Below are 15,990 nucleotides of genomic sequence, written 5' to 3'. Positions count from 1 at the left end.
CTCTAGGAAAGTACATAGGTAGAATGCGATCACGAAATGAGACCATGTTGCTTAGCTTAACTTGCTCGTAATGATCTCATACTTCGATCTAGTGTGAACTACGCTGTTGGGTGACTGTACGCGAGTTGTGACAAGGATTGATGCGACTCCCTGTTCGAGTCACGCGACGACGCGTGCGGTCGCGTCAGCGCTAACCCCATTGACACGCCTCACGAGCTCCACTCACACACCATAAGCCTCAAACAACGCGCATACGCATGCAATACATGCGCCTATAACGGCATGAAGAGAAAACGTAGCGCCCATAGCTGTGCTGGCGGCCGCAAGAAAGCAAAGGGCGCCGATGACCAGTCCACCAAGGCCACCACTGCTAATGCTACTCATCCAGTCCTACAACGCCTCTATCCCGAAGTCCTTACTCTGCGCCAGTATCTGCTCTCTCGGCTCCCAAGCTCGTCGAAGAACAGGTACCGAAAGCTTTCGCAACTTGGACATGCCATACCCGCTGGAGACAAAAACACCGCGGATGAGCTTGACAATGCCGTTGTGCAGTTGCTCGACTCAGCACTAGTATGCACTCCAGGCGTTCAACTAGAAAAGGACAAAACAACGAGTTTCAGTGAGGAGCGTGAAAAGGATATCGAAGCATTTACCCAGCAACGATCGCAAAGCACTCCGGGCGGTACCTTCAAGCAGGGATACTACAGGCAATCCGAGGTAGGTCATACGACGCATCACCCACTTAGTGTTTCGCTCGTAGAACTACGACTAAGCATACCCAGATTGTTGACTTCGTGATATGGCGCTTATTCAAGCGTTCCACATCTCACAAACCAGCACACTTACTCTGCCATGGCTTTCAAAGAGCTGCAGGCAGCAATCGTCGTGTACAAGGGAACAGCGAGAATCCGAGTTCATCTATTCCTGGTCTGCAAGAACGTCTACCTAATAGCTACGCGAGGACGTTGAAAGAGCCAGTATGGTGCCGATTGCACGCATTGCTCGGCCAGGGCGGCGACCGCATTATAATGGACATGCTTCTTGAGTGCTCCGTATTCATCTTGGTCAGTGCTGATATGGGCAACTACTATCAGCTCTCTGGGGTTCCTGTGCATGAGGTGAAATCGGATGAACCTCAGAAGAGCAACATCGCAAGAGTCAACGCGGATAAGGCAGCGCCCACCAAACCTTCACAGCTCAAGATTGAAAGCAAAAAGCCTGGTGCTATTACATTTGTGCGCAGTCGCATGCTGTATGCGAAAGCAGCGCTCAACGCGAAAGGTGGTGTGAGATTTGGCATGCGCCATATTCGTGCGTTGTCACTTATCTTCGAGTGCTCTATTGGGGCTAATTATTCATAGATGTTCTCAATCGATTCACTGATCGAAAAGACAAGCAAGAGACAGTACATATCGTGCGGTATATCTTCCCGCGTCAGTTCGGGTTGCACAACGTCTTCACTTCCAAGGTGGATCATCGTGAGACAGCCATGCCGTTCAAAGACTACACGCTGCGCGAGAAGGATATACATACCGCCATGTGCCGGGAGCTAGGCCCCAAAGCGACAGACGCCCAGGAAATAGCCAAGTGGAAACAGCGAATACCCAAGAGACTCCGGGGTGACGCTGTTAAACTGGTGGACAAACTTCGGGTCCGCAACCAGCGGTGCTCGTATATGGAGATGCTGCGCCACTACTGTCCAATCGAGGTAATCTTCTCCATGACATGTACAGGAAAGTCTGCTAACTCAAATAGGGGGTACCCGTGTCAACGAAGCCAGATTGGAGGAAGAGCGCACTTCAGCCGAAGGCAGATGTACGATCAGTCGCAGACCCAGTCAATCGTCGCACAAAAACGCGGCCTACTCCTGGAAATATCACCGTTCAAGAAACCAGTTTCACAGATCTGGCGTGTCCAGCAGCACACGTATCGGCCTTTTGTCGTGCAGTCATATCCAAAGTTATACCGGAAAGATTCTGGGGCAACGAGCATAACCATCGCACCCTCATGTATTGGGTGGACCAGTTCGTGGACATGCGCAGATTCGAATCTCTTAATTTACATCAGGTTACACAGAACATACAGGTACGCATTCCCCTACATTGAGCATAGAGCTATGCTGACAGATCCTAGATTACGAACATAGCCTGGTTACGCCCACCCAGCCAAGACGACGACACAAAGGTGTCCAAGTCGGACATAGATAAGCGTACGGAGATATTTCTCGAGTTCGTCTACTGGCTCTTCGACTCTTTCCTCGTTCCTCTGGTTCGCACAAACTTCCACGTAACAGAGTCCAACGCGCATCGGAACAGACTATTCTATTTCCGCCATGATATTTGGCGGATGTTAACAGAGCCCGCTTTGAAGGAACTACGGATGAACATGTTCGAGGAGATGCCTACTGAAAGCACGGAAAGACTGCTGTCCGCACGTCAGCTCGGCTTCAGTAATATCCGTCTCCTTCCGAAGAAACAGGGCTTCCGAACTATCATGAATCTCAAGAGAAGACAGCAGGTGATGCGATATGGGACTATGACTCTCGGACGAAGTATCAATTCGGTGATGACACCAGCTTTCAATGCGATTACCTACGAGAAGGTCAGTAGCCGCTTGCGTTGACGGATCTACTATGGCTGATTTACAGCAGTCGTTGCGTCCCGATAAATTCGGCTGCTCACTTTTCTCCGTCGGGGATATGCTTCCCAAACTTGCATCTTTCAAAGCATCGTTGCAACAGCGTGGACTCGGCGACATTCGGCTTTATTTTGCCAAAGTTGATGTTCAGGCTTGCTTCGATACTATACCACAGTCACGCTTGTTGCGTATGATCGACAGTCTCATGTCGATCCAGGCTTACAACACCGGCAAACATGTGGAGATTTCACCCCTGGGTCCGCTACAGCGTCTCGGCGGTAAACATGTGGACCCAATGCCTCTCAAGAAGTACATACCGCATACTGAGGCAGCGACGGGTGTAACGCCTTTCCACCAACTCGTGCAAGATAGATTGGCAGGCACCAAGGCCAACATCGTCTTTGTTAATACCAATTTGCAACGGCGCGAGACCAAGGATGACTTGATGCAGCTCCTACAGGAGCATATCGAGAGAAATGTCGTTAAAATCGGGAAGCGCTTCTATCGCCAGAAGACTGGTATACCACAGGGCTCAGTTTTATCGAGCATCTTGTGCAACTTCTTCTACGCTCAACTGGAACGCGATGTGCTTGGATTTGTGCTTGATGAAGATTCATTGCTTCTTCGTCTGCTTGACGATTTCCTCTTGATCAGTATCAACGAAGAGTATGCTCAGCGCTTCGTACGCGTTATGCACAAAGGCCACCCGGAATACGGTGTGGTGATAAAGCCTTCAAAGTCGATGGCAAACTTCGATGTCACGACAGAAGAAGGAGACCGGATAGCGACAAGCGGCTCAGATGGTAAATTCCCGTATTGCGGCGTCTGTATCGATACGACGACGCTGGAAGTCAGCAAAAAAACAGAACGCCCTACAAAGACCGGTAGGTGGCATTGCGTGCACAATGTCTACTTGCGGCTTCAAATGCTAACCGCACCAGGTGTTGAGGACTCTTTGACTGTAGATCTGACCAAAATGCCCGGCCAAACGTTCCATCGCAAAGCTCTGAAGTAAGTCTCGAAGATCGCGGTATGCACCGCCGGCCAATCGGGCCATGGACGGGGTGAAAAGTCCGACAATTTACTGATTTCTGATAGCGGGTTCAAAATCCAGCTGAAGGCCATGCTGATCGATCCATCGTTGAACAGCGTGGCAACGGTACTAGCGAACTTGCATCAAAGCTTTCTTGAAGCGGCGGTGAGGTGCCTCGAGTACGAACGCGCGCTATCCAAGGTGCGAACGACGTGTTCGAATCTGCTTATCAGTACGTCTAAACTTTCCCGTTGCGAAAATTCCAACGCCCAATCCATCGATGCTCGTGCGGGGTTGTCCCGTGGGAGGGTGGGCGTGGTAATGAATGATGGTCTGATAGCACGAAAGCGAGCACGGCACACGCCACGAGCGATCGTGATTGCGCCGGCTACGCTAGCGAAGGAAATTGCTGACAGAGGGAACTGCAGAGACGGTAGACAACATGATTGCACTAGCCTATGTGATGCTACAGCGCCGTTCACGCTCGCGCGGCAGCAGAGAGGCAAAGATTGTGCAGGGCGTCATCTCGCGGCGGCAGCTTCAATGGTACGTGTGGCTAAGCTTCCGTGTTGCACAGCAAGTGGATGCACGATCTGCGATTTGGCTAGATCGCCTCCACGGTTTGCAAGATGACATGGCGGGGCTCGTATTACCGGTTTCCAACAGATGCTAATTGAAGGGATAGGCTGGCTTGTAAAGCTTTTCAGACGGTGTTTCAGCGCAAGCAGACGCAGCATCGCGCGCTGCTAGCCTGGCTGCAGACATGTCTCTCGGCAGCGCGCATGTCTGACATGGCGGAGCGACGCATGCTGGAGGAGGCAATAACTTGGCACTGAAAGCTTAATACGCTAGCAAAAGCGGGTTCCAGCGATAATGCAGTGGCTAGGCATATAGCGAAGATGTTGGGAGGTGCAGGTGTGGATGCGAGTGTGGTGACGGGATAGGAACTCGGGAAAAGCACTAAGGATCTGTGGCCGGGGGCCCACGCCGAGCGCCCACGTCTAGCGGCGGCATGTGGGCACGACTGCAAGCCTTGGGCCTTGGCTGCAGCGCTGTCGGGAGTGACGGAATGACTGCAGAGAGGATGATGTCGTTATGTCTTTTTCTTGCATATTGCAGCGCTGGTAGTACTGAGGCAAGGCGCGGTAGTGTATAGGCGGACCACTACTTGCTCCTGATAAGCCTCGCGTCGAGCAGGCGACAGCCCTCGACGGCACGCGATTGGCCCGCCGACGCTGGTATCGTGATGTCAAGCGTAGATGCGACGGCTGGGACACCAACCCCATCCCAAAGAAGCCGGGGTCGACTATGCAGGCTCTCAGCAGAGGGACAGCGTCGCAAAACGCCTGGCTAGGCGCATTGAACCGGGGTCGGGCTGGAGAAGCATACCTGCCTCAGTCGGCGCCGTATTGGTTTTGCGGTTTCAAGCACGATTGCATCTCACATATCGCCAGAACCTCGCCCTCTGCTCCCATGCCCGATCCCATTCCCAACGTAGAACCGACGGCTGCTTGCAATTAAACTCGACCAAGGCATCTTGCGCCGCTGACGGGTCCAGAGCACTGCGAGGCCCACCACTGGAGTCCATCCCTGTCCCCCGACATCAGGGGCTAGCGCGAGTTCCGCAAATTGCGTCGCCGAATCGACCAAGATGCCGGCGGTGCAGCATCACCAGCGACTGCCTCCTGTCTACGAAGCGGGCGACAGCGAAGACTGCGACACCGACGTGCACTACATCTCGCCCGCCAAGTCGCTGTACATTATTTCCGCGCAGAGCTATGTGCCTTCATTAATCAAAGCCCCTTGCGACCGCGACGACAGCTGGGCGAACCACGACCGACTGCCTCACCGCATTGGCACACCACTCCGCATCGACACCCAGCGACGACCGCCCCGACCGCTCATGGCCACCCTCACCTACGCCCACGATGCCCAGCAGACGTTTGGCGCTCCGCCCGGCAGCCCGCCGGACCTCACAAACTCAAAGTCGTCCAAGTCGTCCAGCATCCACTCGTCCACGCTGCTAGACTTCATGGGCACGACGGAGAACCTCTCGCACTTCGAGGACATCAACCTCGACGAAGCATCAGGTGGGCCCTCCTCCTTCCCCGTGCCTGCGAGCCCGTCTAATCGCGTCCTCTTCGAAGCCCCGCGCGCCTCGCTGTCCACCAGGAGCCTCCCGCACTCGCACTCGGCCCACTCCTTCCGCGACCTGACGGGGGCCACCAAGCAAAAGTACCCGAGCCTCAAGGGCCAGGTCAACCACGCCGTCCGCCAGCAGGCCCAGCTCTCCGCCCCCGGCAAGCAGGCCAGAAGAGGCTTCACCTCGCCCTCTGTCCCCTCGCTCTCCAGCCTGAGCCTTGCCGCGCCCCAGCGCTCCTCGCGCTCGCCATCCCCCTCAAACACACACAAGTCTGCTTCGGGACCCCGCACATTATCTCGCAAGAGCTCGCGGAACGATGTCTTGCCGTCCCCGGGCTTGGGCTCCAGGAGGCAGTCGTGGCAGGACTCCAAAAGAAAAACTGTAAAAGAAAGGGAGGCAGAGTGCGACGATGAAGACGATGAGCTCCCTGAAGACGCTGTCATCTGGAATGTTCCCATCTCGCCGCGCCCTACTCAGGATCGGTCGCCGGCGTCATGGACTGGAGAAAGTCCGCCGTTAATGTCACCGCATCCTGGCGTCTCTTCGTCTTCGAGGACATCGCCCGCACCCTCTGCGCGCGTTTCCCAGCGGACCCCCTCCCCCAACGTTTCTAGCAGGGGCGTGTCTCCCCAACCCGGGGCACAGCAAAACACATGGGCCGAGACGTACACAGCTTTAGACACCGACGCCAAGTTGATCACAGAGAAGCTAGAGGAGTTTCAATCCGAGTTTGAGCGAAAGCAAGAAATCTCACGGCAACAGCCCGGTCTCACGCGTTCAGCATCCATGAGCCAGCCAGAGCCAAAGAGCAAAAAACCAGCACTCCCGCCTGTTCGCAAGAGCGATCCTCTGATCGACCCTTTCCAGCCCTCAGTCGAGAAGCAGAAGTACCTCTCGCGCACCCGACCTTCATGGCTCCCACCCAAGAACCCCAAGGAGGAGAAGAAGCACCTCAAGGAGTACCAGCGCATGTTGGCTCGTATCGAGGAAGCTGGTAAGCTATCTGCGCCTTCCAAGGCTCTATCTGAGATAATAAATGGCTAACAATCGCAGAACGTCTCGAGACCCAACGCGCCCAAGAGGAGGCGCTGGCTCGTGAAAAGGCCAGCCGCATCAAGGCTGAATACTGGTCGAGCTTACTGCTACCAAACTGGGCTACCGAGATGACCAACTCCGAGTTACGTGCCTCGCATAGGAAGATGTGGTGGAACGGAATCCCCCCACGGTTGCGAGGCCAAGTCTGGCAGAAAGCGATTGGAAACGACCTCGAGGTCACAGAAGCTACCTACAACATTGCCTTGGAGAAAGCACGCAAAGAAGTGAAGACACATGGCCACGAAGCGCTCGGAGGCCGCTATGTCTACATTGTCGAAAGCACCCAAGCAGTATTCCCCGAACTCAAGATGTTTGCCGCACGAACGTCACAAGCGGCGGAGGACGAGCAACCTCTGCACCGGGACCTTGTCGATGTGTGCCTGGCCTACTCGATGTACCGCCCGGACATCCCACACTCAAGTTTCGACATACATCACATCGCCGCATTGCTCTTATTGAACCTTGCCGCGCCGCAAGCCTTCGTCACCCTGTCCAATCTGCTCAACCGCCCATTGCCACTGTCATTCCTCATCCACGACCAAAACGCCATACACGCCGCCTACTCCACAACACTGCACGTTCTGTCGAAGAAAGCGCCCAGTCTGGCTCAACGGCTAGAGACGCTACGAGTTGAACCCAGAGATTACCTCTTCCACACCCTCGGCTCACTGTTCTGTGGTCGTCTAGGCGTTGAGCACGCCGCGCGCATCATGGACATTTACACCATCGAGGGTGACAAGAACGTCCCACGCGCTGCCGTCGCTATACTCAGTATACTGGAAGGCAGCTGCATGGAGGGCGACGCAGCGCAGGTTGCAAAGACACTTCGCGAGAAGAAGATAGAACTTGATGTGGACGAGTTCATGAACAAGGTGTTTGAAGCGGGCAAGAGCTCGTAGACTAATACCCTACATAGTCTTGGTGGTGGTTGATAGCAGCGGCGGTCAACAGAAAGTATTAATACCGTATTGTACAGTTGAGACAGAAATAATCGACCCATTACAATAATCACCCATGGAAGAGAAAGAGAGAATAAGAAACAAAGGGACACCAGAAGAAAAAGATCGATGATATACGAAGACTCATGCAGCGCGACTTGGAGCTGAACATACACCATTTACCTGTTAATTTCCTAGCCTCTTTGCATATACAACCGGCGTTTTCGATCTTCCCCTTGCGTTCTTCGCATACACGGAGTTTGTCACTTTCTTGTCTCGTTTGAAACCATGGAAAGGCTCGTTTTTGCGCCATACAATCAATCGTCTTACCTTTATCTATCTTTGTATATAACACACGCAATTACTCTTAGACAATTGAGAGGAAGCGAAAACCGGGTAGGTGAGTAGCTGAGCTTAGAATCTATAATCGCACAACAAACACGGTCTCGATCTTTTATTGTTGCATGTGCTAGACTGGTTGAATTGTGTTTTACTGGAGTGACCCCTCTTTTCACATGACGAACCTAGTGGCGGGGGAAAGTTTGTGTTAGTGGTAACGGTTAACGGTTACGATAATGGGCGGGAGGCGTTATCGTGGCGTAGCTGATGGGCGTGGGAAAGGGGACGCTGGGAACTAAGGGCTTCTCGGCTCTTGTATATAACGGGTGCGGGAGGGGCGTACCTGTATAGTGCTATGTTGCAATCTCCGAAGAGAGACTATCTGCTTGAAGCGTTTTTGTGGTTATGGGGAGGGTATGGAATGTTGTGAATTGTGTGTTTTGTGTTGCTGAGAGCTGGCTTTGGCGGAGACTTGTGGATGCCCTGGTGCGTGATCTATAGGCGCGCAATGGGATAACATGTTTGATAAGGAATATAATTTGGGTAGAATATGTGAGTTCTAAAAGTAGCTATGGGTGATACGATATGTGTTGGTATGATGATGGTTGGAAGAAACATTCTCGCTGGGTGACTCGTGGTTTCGGGAGCATGAGGTGGTATTGTTAAAACTTGCCTACGAACCATTCTTGTGAGATGAGAGAAGAGATGCATAAGGAGATTCTCTAAAAGAGATTGCCTCAGTAGGTCTTTCCTCCTCGATTCAAATGTTGCAGGTGAGGTAAGAGCGAGACGCAGGAACGGAGTGGCGCTAGTGATGAGCACTAGCGTCATACCTACCTGCTGTCATAGATCAAGGCAGGCAACCACAACACAAACACCCAACCTCAACCTACGAAATTTACTCGCGTCTTCGCAATACCCCCGTTCATTAACACATCTACCTGATGTGCGGCACTCACTTGGTCGTTCCATTCCAGCCATCATGCAGCTGCGTCCACACCTGCGGCTAGTACAAGCCTGCATCTCGCATACCGGGTACTGGGGAATGCGCATGCATGTCACCTCACTTGGACGCAGGAGAGAATAACCAGGCAGCATATTGTTCCTTGTCAATTGAAACCTGGTACGTGTGCTCTTGTAGACCCTTCCTTCCTTCTTATCTTCCAGGATGACACGACGTGCTTCATGGCCTAATCTCCCACGAATGCGCCTCTATAGATACTTCGCAGCAGAGAACCCGAACGCGTGGTCTCAATGTGCGAAAACTTATTGTCTGAGATGTTACCGACTTGTTCAGTCTTGATGTACACTTTGAGGTCTGGTTTGCTAATATGGAAACAGACTTCTATCCATTGGACCCTGTCGTGTAGCGCCATCGCGATGGTACCTCTCTCTCCCGACTTATCTCTGAATTGTCCAGCACCGGCCCTTTTCCCAGTTACGGCTCAAGTTCGTCGTATCAACATGAGCTGCTAATGGAGGTTAGAGAACTTCAAAAGTCTTAGGGTTTACCGGTTCAGCATGCGCAACAGTATGCGCTTTCACATTCTTTGTAAACGAACTCTCCGAGGCGTCAAAAGAGTGCGAAGAAAGCTTTCCCATGCTCCTCTTCCCTCTGTCATGATGACATCGCCTATAGCAACCCATACAACGATCCTTGAGAGAGAAGCAGGCACTTAATCGCCTTCGAGTTGAGAGGATTGGAGCAGAGGGGAAGCCCTAAAATGTGAGCGAGGTATTTAGGGTAGCGGTCGTTGGTCCTATCGAGCACAGCGGAATGTGTATGTGTCGGCTTTGACACTCTGGGCTGCTCCAACGCCAGCTTCTCTGCCTCTTGAGATTGGGTCGAATTGTCAGATAGTTCCACTACGGCTGAAGCCCCTACCCCGGGTCATCTATCCTGCCAATGGTTGGTCTTCTGACGTCGTACACATAGACTTACGTATAATAACATTCATTGTACAAGAATCGGTATCTGCTACTTCATGTCCTAACACTTAGATCTACCTCGCCTTCTCCTTGTTCTCGGCCGCCCTTCGCTTCGCCCGCACCTCTGCCTTTCTCCTCTCGCCACCATCGACCTTGTGCCCTCTCCTTACTTCCCAAATACCCTCTTGCAGCCGTATCCGTGCTCGTAGACCTCCGCTTCCCTTGACTGGTTCCACAAAGCTGCCCTTGATCGTCTTCGCACCCTTTACAATAACGCCCTGCACCTTGGGTAATGTCTCGACGGGCTCGACTGGTGCCTCAGCACCGACTGGTACATTAACAACCAGCTTCCTCGTACCCGGATCATGTGTTGCCGTGGCAGCTGCGGAGCGGGGACTTATGGTGTTGCCGAGTTCGGGATTTGGCGGTACTGGTGCTTCGACGACCTTCAATTCTGCCACACCGTCTTGAACGTGCTTGCAATCTCCTCCAATACCATACTCTCCGTTTCTATACTTCTCTCGCCATTGTAATAGATAGCGTCTCGAGCGTGCTGGCTCAACGCCGAGTTCCTTCAGTTGCGGCGATGTGAGTGTGAAGAGGGCTTCCCAGGACGGTATCTTGGTTGCGTGTGCGGAGAGGCCGCGGCCAATTGCGCTGAGGAAGGCGGTGTGATCGGGAATGAATGGTATCGGTTTGGGCACCGGGCGCATGGGGATCGAGTGCTGGAGGTTTCGTACGCATGTCTTCGGTATTGACACTGCGGATGTCGCATTGAGAAGCGGGCGCCTGAGAATCATGATGGCGATTGCTGCGACATGGTTAGCCTCTATACATATATTCCAAAGTGGCATATATCATACTGTGTCAAGAATTGCCCGTCGCGTAGCAAAACCCCCCAATTCGCGTTGATGTCGAAGCTGCAGTCGCCGTGATTTTCGGGAAAGCCAAGACGACGCTAACACCCGCAGCATCGCAGCCAGCCAGCAGCCCCACGTCACCAAGTCTCCCAAAGCTCCACAGCTTGCAACCCAAAACACCAATTGGCAGTAGTAGAGAGTCTCCTATTGCACGCCTACCCTCGTATCCATCATGTCTGGTCCTGAAGCTCACCACCTCTTCCACCATCCCATTGCGGACCATTCCTTCTCCGCCGACCGACAGACGCTCGCTGTAACCCGAGAGAACAACGTCGACCTCTTCCAGAAGACGGGCAGCGGATACAAGCTCAAGGATGAGCTCACGGGTCACGACAAGACAGTTACCGGTGTAGACATTGCACCCAACTCTGGCAAGATTGTGACTTGCTCGCAGGGTAAGCTCGGGGCTATCTGGTGGGCTGGAGCAGGCAGCTAATAATGCACGGATAGATCGCAATGCCTACGTTTGGGAGCCTTCGCCGCAGGGATGGAAGCCCACACTGGTGCTCCTCCGCATCAACCGCGCTGCTACCTGTGTCCGCTGGGCACCCTCCGAGACCAAGTTCGCCGTGGGCTCTGGTGCTCGTTTGATCCCCGTCTGCTACTTTGAAGAGGAGGACAACTGGTGGGTCTCCAAGCACATCAAGAAGCCCATTCGCTCCACCATCACCTGTGTCTCCTGGCACCCCAACTCGGTCCTGCTCGCCGCAGGATCCACCGACGGACACGCTCGCGTGCTCTCTTCCTTCATCAAGAACGTGGACGCGCGTCCGGAGCCCTCGGCATGGGGAGAGCGTCTCCCGTTCAACACTATCTGCGGTGAGTACCTGAACAACACCGCCGGTTGGGTCCACAGCGTTGCCTTTTCACCCTCGGGCAACGCTCTCGCATTCGCATCACACGACAGCACCCTCACCGTCGTCTACCCCAGCGGTCCCGAACAAGCTCCCCGCGCCATCCTCAGTGTCAGCACTCAAGTCTTGCCTTTCATGTCGCTCTTGTGGAGCTCTGAGGATGAGATCATTGCTGCCGGATACAACTGCGAAGCCTACCGTCTAAAGGGTGACGAGTCTGGCTGGCAGCTTACTGGAAGTCTGGAGGCTAAGAGCCGACCTGGTCTATCGGATCAGCGTGAGGAGAGCGCGTTGAACATGTTCAGGCAGATGGATCTCAAGGGCAAGTCGGGCACGGATGACACCAAGCTCAAGACTGTGCACCAGAACACCATCAACACTATCCGAAGCTTTGAAGAGAGCGGAAGCGGCATCACCAAGATCAGTTCCACGGGTGTGGATGGCAGGGTTGTTATCTGGACTTTGTAGGCACACATTCAAGGTCTCGGGTCATGTTCTTGAATAGAAAGATCAATTGCCTCGCACATTGCCAGCGAGAGTGGAGTAGCATCTAGCAGCTCGGATATCAAAAACAAACTCTGAACCCATCTACACAATTACTTGATATCGTACATGGCCCCATACTTTTCTCGAACACGGCTACGTCTCTCGTAGTTAATGTGAACCCACCATAAACGCCTGTGCAACACTCCGTCCCTCAGCCAAAGCCAGGGAAGCCTTGTGCGTTGAAATCAAGTGGTACAGTGGGCGCTGGTGGCACACCGTTACCCATACCCTGAGTTGTCTGCGCATCGTTCAAGAACCAAGACCAATCTTGATCAATGTCCATGGGCATATGTTGCCATGAGAAGTTGTTCGTCGGCAGTGGGAAGTTGTTCATGCTGTCGTCGTTGATCTGCGAGTTGAACGTGCCTCCTGCAGCAGCGCCGGTCGCCGATGCGTCATCTGCGTTGAGGTTGTTCCAGTTATAGAAGCCGTCGTACGACACAAAGGGCGAGGGGTCGGTGAAGTTGAAGGCCGAAGTACCGGTACCTGCGGAGACGGAAGTCTTGGGCGTGACATTGAGCGATTGTGTGGGCTGCGAGAAGACGTCCGAAGAAGTCCGCGACGGCTTCTCCGACGTGGGTGTGTAGAGTTGTGCTGATGTCCCGGGGGACCTTGAGCTCCCCATGCTGGGTGAACGGCCAGGAGGGGCTGGGCCTTTCTTGACGAGTTGGCCCCCTCTCTTGATGGAGATGGTACCGAAGTATGGGATAACGAAGTTGGCCTCTCCGGTGCAGGCTTCGTCTATCTCATTGCTTGTGCCCTTGAACTTGCTCATCATCTTTTCGAGCACCTCGGCGGACTGAGCGGCGACTTTGCCTCCCTTTTCGCTGGATGCGCGGCGGAAGATGTCGATGCTTACTTCGATGAGGCGCACGTCTTCTTCAATCTCTTTCGGAGTAGGTCCGCTGCCTGAAGATGATGAGACCATGCCAAAGTTGAGTAGGCCGATTTGGATAAGAACTGCAGCTGTGAAACCGATGAAGTCGATAGCCTTGCACTCGTAGAGCGGCTGGATGTGTCCCATCCGCAGAGACTGGTAGAGCCGTAGTACTTCTCGTGAGCCGTTCAGGCATGCGGTCTTCGAGTATGAGAAGCGTGAGTTCGATGCGGCTTTGAGCATGAATGGCAGATGCAGATACACACGGATCTGATGGAATATGATCTGACCCATGATTCGCTCTCGCAGTTCTGCAGCATTGGTCTCCGCGTCGGCGAGTAACTCTGTGTAGTTCAGCCATGCTGGATCGAACTTCTTCCACAGGTCTTCCAGTTCTTGGTCGAGCTGCAGTGCCCAGGCGAATGACTGTTCAGCGACTCCCTGGTTTCTATCGATGACCCTCCCTGCAAGCTGTGAGAGCTTCGTGATACCGACCAAGGGATGGACGTATGTGCCGTCGCCAACATCAGGCATCGTCAGGTCGCAATGCGCGTCAGTGACACCGTATGGGAGACCCAACAAGAGAGATAGGAACCGGTCGCCGTGGTACAAAGCCCACCAGATGCTTTCGTGTGGTGCTGAGGCTGTGCGCTTACGGTGCAGTCCCTTTCATGAGTTAGTCATAGTTCGGCGGTTTGGGACTACATGAACTTACCATGAGCTGGGCATACATCAAGCCCTTTCGATATGCGATCCAAGCTCGTCGTGGTTGACCTACATCCGCGTACCACTTGGACTTCAAGATGAGACACTCCAAGCCCTCCAAGCTTGCTGCATACTCATCATCAGACAAGAACCATCGGTCCACAGCCTCGATGTAGCGCTCAACATCGTCGTCATCCTCCGATGAACAGATTCCAACTGACAGGACAACAGTAGCAATCGCGCCAATGTTTCCAGTCGTCAGGGCTTGCGCAGCAAATTGAGGCAGTGTTTGCTCAGGACCGGAGGTGCCACTGCATTTTCTCCGCCATGTCTGCCACCAGTCACTGTTCGAGTTGAGAAGTTTGGTGAGTTGATCGTAAGGCGGCAGCATCGCAATCAATGCTTGCTTGCATTTCTCTCGTTTTGCGGAGTGCGCGATGGTGGCTCCAGCAGCTATGTCATCGTCGTGTCTGTTTTCTATTGTATACCGATCGTCAGCCGCTCCTCCGGGCTTTGGTGTTGATTGCTCCAAAGGACAGTTGCGGGCCTTCGCTTGCGCTTCGGCATCGTTGAGCTGAAGATGATAAGTATCAGATAGAGCTTAGAGTGTTGAAATACATACTGCATCTTCGAACACAGAGAGGATAGGTATATGGTGACCTCGGTCTGAAGCAGTACGCTGGTTGTTCGGCAACTGGAAAATGTTGGACGAGGCTCCTGAGGAAAGAGGAGTCGGTGGGAAGGTGTCCTTGTGGTAAGTAGTAGGTGCTTTTGGTGATGAGGTGTCGGCTAAGCTCTGGCTCTGACTCCGGCTTTCTGACTTGACAGTCTTGTCTTCTAGCAACGTGTCGACCAAGGCCTCTAATCGTGATACTCGCTCACGGAGGTTCTTCCTGTGGTCGACAATGACTTCCGGGTTGGCATGTTCTTGGTCGATGCACCTGCTGCCGCGCGCGAAGCATTCTGAGCAGACATCCGGATTGTCGGGCTGGAAGATGCATCGGATCTTGCGGCGACGACCTAAACTCCATCAGAAAAGCCCACAGTATGAAGACGATGAAAGATAGAGTAGAGCAGAATGTTGGCGTGATGATGCACGCAAAAGAAAAGAGTAATAGTAACGCGTAGCAGTGTGGAGTAGAGTGATCATTCAACTAAGGCAATAACTGGATTCACATACATTCGAAGCAGCTATGCGTACCCTTACGCATCTTTTTGCGTGTCGGTAACGTCTCCTCCTTGGGCATCTCGATTCGTTGTGTTCCAACCACCCCGATCGCACGAACCTAGCTCTTGCGACGAATTCGTCCGGACTCGGCTCTGCACGGCGCACTCCGGATCGCGGAAGTTGATGGATATACAATCGCGTCCGCAACTCGTTTGGCAAAAACAAACGGACCCAGTTGATGAGAAATAAAGAGGCTTCAGTGGTAGCAAGAAGTCAGACGTAAGCTGCTGGCAGTGATGGGGTTTCAAAGCAAATCGAGGAGGCTCGGACGGTCTTTCGTCCGTTAGGTCCGTGTATTAGGTCAGCGAATGAAGCTGAATAATGCCCGCTTAACGGCCGTACAAGGACTACTGCTGACCACGGAAACTTATAGTAGGCCAGGATTTCCAGGCAACAATGTTATCTCGCATTTGCGGGCTCTCGGGGGTTCGGTCGAGTCGGAGATCCTCGACCCCGTTCCCCATTTGGCGAAGTATGCGAAGAACGATGCGAATAATCTCCAGGTGTACGAAGAGCGGTTAGCCGGGGGCTATGCTAATGCTTGAGTCGATCACGAAACGTGGAGTTTGCGGGTAATATCGCATGATGCGACTTGGCTGTAGTCGCGACCTCGATAATGCATGCGTCGCAATACGCGTATATTACCCCACGGGAGTCCCCGCGACCCTTGCTCACGACATAGTAAACCTATCTTCGGGAAGTGATGGGTACGCTGTCGATGGAAAAGTCTGGACCCATTATGACAT

At 53.3% G+C, this 15,990-nt stretch overlaps 5 protein-coding genes across 5 annotated transcripts; 3 read left to right on the top strand and 2 right to left on the bottom strand.

The window, feature by feature from the left end:
* Positions 1-282: 282 nt before the first annotated feature.
* On the top strand, positions 283-3,652 carry J4E92_002922 (uncharacterized protein; the record flags this gene model as incomplete). Its single annotated transcript, XM_051494322.1, has 7 exons — positions 283-717; positions 783-1,311; positions 1,362-1,708; positions 1,756-2,085; positions 2,134-2,601; positions 2,648-3,521; positions 3,579-3,652. The coding sequence occupies 7 exons, from the start codon at positions 283-285 to the stop codon at positions 3,650-3,652; spliced, it is 3,057 nt and encodes a 1,018-aa protein (XP_051356001.1).
* A 1,669-nt stretch (positions 3,653-5,321) lies between these two features.
* On the top strand, positions 5,322-7,807 carry J4E92_002921 (uncharacterized protein; the record flags this gene model as incomplete). The annotated part of the gene is made up of 2 exons (XM_051494321.1): positions 5,322-6,807; positions 6,867-7,807. The coding sequence occupies 2 exons, from the start codon at positions 5,322-5,324 to the stop codon at positions 7,805-7,807; spliced, it is 2,427 nt and encodes an 808-aa protein (XP_051356000.1).
* A 2,381-nt stretch (positions 7,808-10,188) lies between these two features.
* J4E92_002920 (uncharacterized protein) lies at positions 10,189-10,914 on the bottom strand (the record flags this gene model as incomplete). Its single annotated transcript, XM_051494320.1, has 1 exon — positions 10,189-10,914. The coding sequence occupies one exon, from the start codon at positions 10,912-10,914 to the stop codon at positions 10,189-10,191; it is 726 nt and encodes a 241-aa protein (XP_051355999.1).
* Positions 10,915-11,206: 292 nt separating this feature from the next.
* Positions 11,207-12,356, top strand: J4E92_002919 (uncharacterized protein; the record flags this gene model as incomplete). Its single annotated transcript, XM_051494319.1, has 2 exons — positions 11,207-11,429; positions 11,485-12,356. 2 exons carry the CDS (start codon positions 11,207-11,209, stop codon positions 12,354-12,356), a joined length of 1,095 nt encoding a protein of 364 aa, XP_051355998.1.
* A 229-nt stretch (positions 12,357-12,585) lies between these two features.
* Positions 12,586-15,263, bottom strand: J4E92_002918 (uncharacterized protein; the record flags this gene model as incomplete). The annotated part of the gene is made up of 4 exons (XM_051494318.1): positions 12,586-13,977; positions 14,027-14,590; positions 14,639-15,036; positions 15,218-15,263. The coding sequence occupies 4 exons, from the start codon at positions 15,261-15,263 to the stop codon at positions 12,586-12,588; spliced, it is 2,400 nt and encodes a 799-aa protein (XP_051355997.1).
* Between the last annotated feature and the right edge of the window lie 727 nt (positions 15,264-15,990).

Source organism: Alternaria infectoria (assembly GCF_024043175.1).
Source record: "Alternaria infectoria strain BMP 0036 chromosome Unknown scaffold_3, whole genome shotgun sequence".
In the NCBI taxonomy this organism is placed as follows: Eukaryota; Fungi; Ascomycota; class Dothideomycetes; order Pleosporales; family Pleosporaceae; genus Alternaria; species Alternaria infectoria.
This window is presented reverse-complemented; position numbering and strand designations above follow the sequence as displayed.